The sequence below is a fragment of the Desmodus rotundus genome, chromosome 5 (genome assembly GCF_022682495.2).
Source record: "Desmodus rotundus isolate HL8 chromosome 5, HLdesRot8A.1, whole genome shotgun sequence".
NCBI lineage: Eukaryota > Metazoa > Chordata > Mammalia > Chiroptera > Phyllostomidae > Desmodus > Desmodus rotundus.
The window spans coordinates 40326189-40335255 of NC_071391.1; the positions used below are offsets into that span (position 1 = coordinate 40326189).

A 9067-nucleotide genomic window follows, 5' to 3' on the forward strand; every position below is an offset into this window, starting at 1 on the left:
GCGGTTTTGCAGCTTCCTTTATACGTTACAATAAAGGAAGAGACATGAGGAGGGCTATGTGAAATCCACTGGTGGTAGATTAAGGGGACAGGAGAAAAGAAGGTGAAGAAATCTCTGAGATTGGATAACGTTATGTAAAATGGAGAGACACATGCTTCTTTTACATTGGTGGGTGTAGGATAGTTAACAGTTAACACCGCACATAGAGACGGTATTTGGGGGGCAAGAAAACGATGAGGAGTCGTGGTCTCATGGTCTGGTGTACCCTGAGGGGGTCTGGAAGAAGGAGGTTATGGTACTCATCTGACGTTCCAAGGGTATATATCTTACATTATCTTAGATGCAAAACGACAACAGACAGGCTCACTTAAGGTAAAGACTGACCTTTGTCAAGGAAGCTGCAGGCCTAGGATGTGACTACCAGTCACGACCCACATAAAATTGCTATTTTAATAGCAATTTTTATGTTCAGACCCTCCTATGTGGTTACTTTAAGTCTCTGAGTTTGTCAGGCCACCATGCAGGCCTACCCTGAGCTTGTCAGGTTTAGTACATGGCCCCCTTTTGTGGCCACGGCCCTTACTTATATTTTATATTCACTGAAATAAAAGAAGAAGATACCACATGAATAGAGTAAGTGACACTGCACACGTGTTGAATTAGTTGTTATGGTAATTCTACTATTAATTTCCATGTACCATCACTTGGCTCAGAGAAACTTCTCCAAGAACTCCTCCCACACAGTACCAATGATTTGTTTGGTTCTGTTGCACATGATATGCGTATACAGAGGCAATTCTTTTTCAGCCTGGAACTTGAAAAACATTGTGTTTTGCATATGCTTGAATTGTGACTGTAGGAAAGAGACCAGACTTTGAAGGGGGAGTTTACGTTTGGAGAAGGCTCGCATGGTGTGCTCTGCATTTAATGTGGGTGTCAGGACCCAAAATCATTGATGAGAAAATGAGCATGGCTTTCTTTCCAATGAACATAGTTTCCTTCCCTCTCCAACCAGTCAAATCCTCCCCTTCCCAACCCCACTCCCCACCTCCCCTAGAGAGGAGAGAAGACTCTTGCTAGATAGGTAAGAAGCTTGATTGCTTTACATAATACAAGGACAGGAGGGAAAGGGAGAAGGGAGAAAAGGAGAGAGGGAGAGAAGAGCCGTGAGCCTGGGCGAGCTCGCCAGGGAGTGAGTATAGACAGAGAAGGGACGTCAAGCAAGCACTGAACCCTGCGGGGGTCCCCCTGCAGTAAGAGGTCAGGAAGAGAAGGACGAAAAGCAACAGAGCCTCAGCCAGAGACAGCAGTGGGGTAGGAGGAAAACCAAAGACTGTGGTGTCTTGGAAGCTGAGTGAAGGAGTGGATCAGGAGGAGGGGTGACTGGCCAGGTCACGTGCTACTGATGCATCAGAGAAGATAAGGACTGAGTTGACCTTGGGAGTTAGCAACATTAAGGTCATCGGTGATTCCGACAAGTGTTTTGGGTGAAGGGGCAGAGGGCAAAGCAGACTGGACTGGGTTTGGGAGGGAAAGAAAGGAGAGGAATCAGAGACGGTGAACCTTGGCAATTCTTTTGAGGAATTTTGCTACAAAGGGGAGCAGAGATGTAGGATGGATGCTGGAAGGAGAAATGAGATCGAAAGACAGAGATTTCTTTTTAGAGACATAACTGCGTATTTGCATGTTGATGGAAAAGACCAGTAGAAAGAGAAAACTTTACCATCCGGAGAAGAAGGGGCAGAATTACTGGAACAATGCCCTGATTTGGTGAGAGAAGATGGAGCCAGGGACAAAGCGGATGCACAGGGGTTTATCTGAAGGAGATGGAACAGGACGCAGGTGCGATGCTGGTGGGGAGAGGATGCGCAGGGCGTCTGCGGGTGTTTTCTTCACTGATCGCCTCCTCAGTGTCAGCGTGGTCACTGTTCTGAGAGTAGCGACAGAAGGGGCGTTGCTCAGAGCCTCATAAAAAGTGAAAGAGAGTGAGTTGGGAAATAACTAAACCGTCCAATGCACTATATGTCCTTTACTCCCACAGAGGATTACCAGGAACTCATTGAAGACATAGTTCGAGACGGCAGGCTCTATGCATCTGAGAATCATCAGGAAATACTCAAGGTATGTACCTAAGGTGGTCACAGAGCTCCCCAAGCACCATTGGAGGAAGGTTTTCCTCTTGTTCCATATTTCCGCTTTTCAGAGGCTCTGGCTGGGTGGCTCAGTTGGTTGCAGGGTTGTCCTGTAACTGAAAGATCAAGGGTTCTATTCCCAGTCAGGGCACATGCCTAGGGGTTCGATCCCCAGTCCAGGAGCACATGGTAGGCACCATTCGATGTTTCTCTTACATCGATCTCTCTCTCTTTCTCCCTCTCCCTCCCCCCCTTCCTTCCCCTCCCTAAAAATCAATAAGCATGTCCTCAGGTGAAGATTGAAAAAAATATTCAGGAGATATGTCTTTAGTGTTGTCAAGAGAAGTTGTATTTTTTTAATTTGGAAATGTGTGGTGGAGAAGCAGTGGGAAGCTTGTTTACTATAAATACAAGCCAGCAGCAAATTGCATTTTCATATTTATTCTCCAAATAGTTGTTTTCATGTTTATTCTCCAAATAGTTGAAGATCCTTGGCTCTTTTGTCCTTCAAGGGTGAAATTCACCAATTTTTAGATACTTATAAGTAATTATCAATACACTTGCCATATCACTAACCCAATAAATAGTCCCCAAAATTCCAATGTTGTATCTCATCTAGTTTAGAAAAAGAAAGCAGTTTTTTATATATTAAATTTTCTTTTATAAAAGTAATACATGCTTTTTGTAGATAATTAGGAAAAATAAAAACTGGAAGAAAGCTAAAAATCAGAGGAAACTGTTTTCACAAGTTGTTTTTCAGCTAATCAGCTTCACACTGGGTCGTTATAATTCCAATGGCAAAATGTCAAAATGTTTAAATATTTTGGCCCAGTATTAAAAATTCTGTCCTTTTTAGGACAAGAAGCTGATCAAGGCGCTGTTTGATGTCCTGGCTCACCCCCAGAACTATTTCAAGTACACGGCCCAGGAGTCCCGGGAGATGTTTCCAAGATCCTTCATCCGATTGCTCCGTTCCAAAGTGTCCAGGTTTCTGAGGCCTTACAAATGAGGCTGCCCACACGCCACTCGGACCGTGTTCCACCTGCGGGCTGGTGGGTTGCAGCCGTCTGCTTCTGCAGCCAGCTGTCGGATAGCGCTGCTGCCTCCAGTAGCAGTGACTGGTTAGAGTTCAATTTTTATAGATAATACAGATATTTTGGTAAATTGAACTTGGTTCTTCTTTCCCAGCATTGGGATGTGGACTGAGAATGGCTTTGAGTCTCACCTGCTTCTCACTGCTGTGGGCAGATGTCTTGGATACATCAAGGGATGGCTGAGCTGGACCTCAGTCAGCTCAGGTGAGACTCACCTGTCCTTACTGGTTCTCACTCCTCAAGTGAGCTGTGATGGGAAACAGGCCACAGAAGGGGCTGCCTTGTCTGCAACTTCAGCTTCCTCCAGCCCAGCCCTCCCTAAGCAAACCCTCGGCACCCAGGTGCAGGCTCTGACCAGGCAGAGGCAGGAAGAAGGGAGGGAGGCGGGGAGAGCCCATTAGGCACTGCCCACACACTGATGCCTGGGAGGACTCCGCTTCTCCACAGCCTTCTCCTTCAGCCTGTGTGGCCTGAGTTTGATCCCAGGAGCTTGCGTTCTAAGCATTGATCATTAAGCAAATACTCAAAGCAGAAAGAATTAAAAATAAAAAGATAAAAACTAACAACTTCCTCAGACAATGGGCCTATTGACACCTTCCTCGTGTCTAGCCTCTACCCTGTAGCAAATGCACAGTGCGGGGTTTAGCACCAGCTGTGCTTTGACACCCTTCGGGCACAGGGTTAGGGCCCAGGGAGTTCAGGTTGGACATGATCTGCTTGGTGGATGAGAATCAGCCACCTTCATGTCACACACCCTGAGTCAGCACTGCCAAGGCTCCTATTTCCACAGAGGGCTTCCCGCTGGGGGCCTCCGAGGTCCAGGTGGGATGCGGTGCAGACCAGCCTGTTATATGTGCCTTCCTTCCCGACTCTCCAAGGTCAGGGTCTGACTCCGCTCCACGGACAAGAATAGCACCCGCTTAAAGGTCACACCACTGCCAGAGGTGGCTGCACAAATCCCAGCCTCTAAGTTTCTCCGCATCACCTCACTTCCTGTCAGCACAGCAGGCCCACAGTCATCTTCTCCCACAGGAGCTTGAATTTTCAATAGTATTACATTTTCAAAAATTTAAATCCATAGGCAAAACTCTCCTTGCAATAAATAAAAAAGAGTTCTATCAAACAAGTTTCCATTTCCCTAATGAGTGGGCTGAATACACACAGCCATAGTGTTTTGTTATTTCATAAAAAACTAATTGTACCTACACTTCTCTATACCAAAGTACTAAAAAATGATTAACAAATATTTTTTGAAGAAAATGAAGACTATTTCATTATTGTTGAACTCACTTTTCACCTCAGTGGTTTTTCAAAACATATAACATTGATCTTTGAAAAATCCTAATCAAACTTTTCTTCTTTATTTGGATGCATCCTAAATACCCATTTCCAAATTCTTCTTCAAAAATTTGAACATCTTTACTTTTAAAAAAATCATTAAAGAAAGCATTTGGGCCCTGACCGGCATGGTTCAGTTAGTTGAGCAGCGCCCTGCAAAGCGAAAGGTCGCTGGTTCTTTTCCCAGTCAGGACACGTGCCCGGGGTGCTGGCTGGTCCCCAGCTGGGACATGTGAGAGAGGCAACCGATCAATGTTTCTCTCTCTTTCTCCTTCCCTTTTCCTCTCTGTAAAAATAAATAAATAAAATCTTTAAAAAAGAAAGACAGAAAGAAAGCACCTGGAATTTGTAACACCGGGACTTTGCCTACATTTCTGCGTCTAACCGTAAGATGAAAATTCAAATGGAATATACCGAGTCAGTGCCCTGAACACCGTGGAGGCGGGGCGAGCTAAACTCGGCCAACCTTGTCCAAGCACGTTAGTAACTCTGTGCTCGAGACTGTGCTTATCTGTGTTGCTGGTTTCAGGAGAAGGCTGGCAATGGAAATATGCTGGGGGTTGGAAGGACACTGCATGAACCTGGTCTCTCTGAAGCAGACTCCAGGAGCAGGCCCATGCACCGGAGCTGAGCCCCTAGGCAAGCACGAGCTGCTGAGGCCCTGCTGGGAGCTTCCTCTCTCTACCAGTCAACCACCTAATTGGTGCTATGGTCCTGTTGGAAGGCTGGCTGGCTGGGGCTACTGTTGCTACCTGCTAAATCAAGTATTAGTTGAACATCTGCTCTGTGCTGGGCACTCTTCTAGGCCCTAGGGATGCACAGTGACGGGACAGACAAGGTTCTTTGCCCTCACGGAGCTTAAATTTTAGAGGGAAGAGACAGACAATAAACAAATCACCACTGAAAAGTATCAGCTAGTAGTATTATGTCGAAAATAAAATAAGATAGTGTAACAGATGACTGCATGGCTACTTGAGAATTGTGGATTATAGACGGTCTCTCTCCGGGAATGGCATTTCAACTGAAAACTAAATGGCGAGAAGGAACCAGGCTTGGGAAGATCAGGGGGCAGAGGATTCCAGATAGAGGAAAGCCAAGTGCAAGGGCTGTCAGGCAGGAACAAACGTGTGTGGATCACAGTCTAGGAGGTGAGTGGTAAGAGATGAGGCCAGGGAGCACATAGGGGCCAGAGCACGTCAGGCTTTAGACTCCAGAACGAGACATTCAGGTTTAATTCTGCTATGTTGTGAAGTTTTCAGGGGGGGTTATACAGAGGGATGATATGTGGGACGATATCATTTATGTTCTTAAAAGGTATGTCTGTATGAAGAATAGATTTTGGAAAGCAGGCATGGAGGAAGAGAGCAGGTAACGAGCTATTGCTACCAACCAGGCGGTCATCCTGGTGGGAGGTGAGGTTGCCTGGGTTAAGGTGGTAGTGGTGAGGATGAGAAAAGAGAAGGATTCTGGGCACGTTTCAGGGGAGAGGCAGCTGAACTTGCTGATGAGGACTGGATAGAAGGGGAAGGAAAAGACGGCAACCAAAGGTGACTCCCAGTTGCCTGAGCAAGTGATAGATGGAGAAGGCTGCAGGGAGGAGCAGGTCTGGGACATCTGAAAGTTTTAAAACTTATCTGCAAATTCTTTGATGCTCCTTCCACAGGCAGTTGGGGGTCTTTCCCCCTCCGCCTTGAATCTGGGCTCTGTGACTACTGCTTGGCCAACATTACATGGCAGAAGTAACATTTTACCAGTTTCTGAGCCTAGGACTTAAGACACTGGCAATTTCCACTTCCTTGCCTTGGGAAGCTCACACTGGGAACTCAGTCACCATGCCCTGAGGAGGCCATGGCAGCTTGTAGAGAGCCTATGGGGGGAGGAACCGTGGCCCACTGCCCATATCCCAGCTGAGCTCCCAGGTGACAGCTGGCAGGACTTGCCAGCCATGTGATGCGCCATCTTGGGAAAGGGTTCTCCTGCCCCAAGCTGAGCTGTCCCAGTTGATGCGCGATGGAGCAATCCCCGTTGAGCCAAAATTACAGACTTGTGAGCAAAATCTATGATTACCATCATTTTAAGTCACTAGGTTTGGGGGTGACTTCTTCCCAAGGCATTGGGGAAAAAAAGAGAAGATTGATAGTTCAGTGTTGGTCATTCCTAGTATGAGATGCCTATTCTATGTCCAAATGGAAGTTCAGACAGGCAATTGGTTCCCTGAAGCTCCAGAGAAGTCAGAGCCAGAATATGAATTTTAGTGTCACAGAATAAAGATACGAAACTGGCTGACACCTGGAAAAGGCATAAAGATAAAAGAAGACCAGAGAGCTCTGAGTTCTGGGACTCCTTGTGCGGGCACAGGTACCCAGACTTGGAAGAGCTGCTCATTAACTAAATAGGAAGAGGTCACAGCTGAGTTGCACTTTCCCTCCCAGGGAGCTGATTCTGTGGGAGAACTCTGAGTGGGGGTGGAATCTGTGCAAGTCCTTCCTTCCAGCTGTGGGTATTGTTCTTGAGCCATTTACTCAAGTGCTGCATCTACGGATGCAACAACATTGCCCTTGAGTTTCCTATGCTAATTAAAGAGTGTTTGCCTTTCCACACTAACAGATGATTTTCTTCACTGTGGAAAATTGCTTCCTCTGACTCACTCTCCGGCTGTTAAGTGTGTTGTCTGCAGGCACTCACTGGATTTAGGTTTGCAGGCGATTTTTAAATTGTCATGTAACTTGGGAAAGGCGGGCTGATGTACCACACAAAGCATAGACTCATTTGCCCTCAGGCAGATCTTTGTGGGAAGATGCACCAGGGCTGTCGCCTGCTGCAGGCTTCTGGGGGACTCAGGGGCCCACACTAGGCCTAGCCTCGCTCTCCTCCTCAATCTGGAAGAGATGCCTCTTACTAGAGCTGTCAGCATCTCTACTTCCTGTCAGATAGCAGGGTGGGTCCTCGGAGCCTTACCCAGTCTACATCACTCTTAGCCTGTATTTGGGACACACAATGCGTTAGGTGAGGCTGGAGTGAAGCCGTTCCTCACCACCTCGAGGGAGGCTTGTTAACTATGGCCTTCTTGCTAGGCAAGCTAACCGAATCCAGGTCCTGGGTGCAGCCGGTAGAGACCCATCCACAGGAAATGAGAGGCCTTGGTGAGCTTTCCTTTCTGGGACATCTTCTACTCTAAGGGTTCATAGTACCCTGCTTCCTTCTCCCTTCAGACAGCCCAGGAGACCACCTTCAGGGGCCTAATGGCCCAGCAAGGCTGCTTCTGTGCTTGAAAGCCACATAGACATAACTGCTCAGCAGGGGTTACTTTCCAGAGAACACAGTAGGATTAAAATAAATTTAGAAAATGAAACCACCCTAATTCACAGGCAAGTTATTCTAGCTGAATAAACGAGATACAAACTAAATCCACCTACTGTAAACAATGAAATAACTCAGCATTGCTTGGTTTTCAGAGTATGTTATTGGGGAATGCATCCACATACCTTAATAACTAATAATTCTTTGTTAATGTGTTTGCTCATTCATTCATTATGTACTATATTTATTGAGGGCTTACTAAGTGCTTGGTATTATAGGAGCTGGTGATACTATGATGAGCAAAATAAAGTCTCTGCCCTTGTGGTGTTTAGATTTTAACAGAGAGAGACAGGAAATAAACAAATAAACATATATTGTAAAACCAAGTGTGGTATCTGTTATAAAGAAAATAAATAAGATTGTAAGGATAGAGGATGAGAAGGTAGTGAGGAGTTGCTATTTTACATAGGGTGAGCTCATCATTAAAGGCATGAATCCAGGCCCCTCCTGGCGATTGGCTCCTCAAACCAAGCCTGGGAGCACTGGCTCTGGAAAGCTCTGCTACCCACCCAGCAAGAACTTGACTTTTCATCGGAGGGCCGGCTGATCAAAGATTTCTAAGATGGGACAGCCATTATGCAATTTCTAAAACAGGCGCCACCTAGTGGTTCTAAAGGTAATTAACCTGTGTTTCAGTCATCCCAGGGCCTTGGGGCTTGGAGTTTAAATGCCCAAAGTTCAAGATAAAAATGTTACCAAGGGGTGTTGGGGGCCAGGGCTGTGGTTTGCAAACTGACTGACTGCATGTCGTTTCATAGAGACCCTTGTAATGTATCTGTTTAGGTCTTTTTCTTCCCTCTGTCCGGACTAATGATGAATGACCAGGTAGGAAATCATTGAGTTAGGCCCTTTCAAACCATCAACAATGCTCTGAATCACGTCCAGACACACACACACCCTTCCCCTCATTCATTCATTCATTCATTCATTGTTATGGTTTAGGCACATGTTAGGCTGAAGATATATATATGTATATATATATACATACATATATACATACATATATATGTATGTATAATTTATGTTTATATTGCTGAGACAGAAGGAAAAGGAGTTGAAAGAATGAGGGGAAAATCACCCCGAATTGTAATCTTGTGTGATGGTTCCCCACATGTAGTTCTGAGAGCTACCATATCCCCCTGA

General features: G+C 45.9%; 1 protein-coding gene across 3 annotated transcripts in view; it reads left to right on the forward strand.

Moving 5' to 3' along the window:
* SCUBE2 (signal peptide, CUB domain and EGF like domain containing 2) overlaps positions 1 to 4847 on the forward strand; it is a 71804-nt gene extending 66957 nt beyond the window's left edge. For all 3 annotated transcript variants that reach the window (XM_053925472.2, XM_053925473.2, XM_053925474.2), the window contains 2 exons: positions 2042 to 2121; positions 2989 to 4847. In XM_053925472.2, the coding sequence (XP_053781447.1) occupies positions 2042 to 2121; positions 2989 to 3141 (233 nt within the window). In that variant the 3' untranslated portion in view covers positions 3142 to 4847. The remainder of the gene's footprint in view (positions 1 to 2041; positions 2122 to 2988) is intronic.
* Positions 4848 to 9067: the final 4220 nt, after the last annotated feature.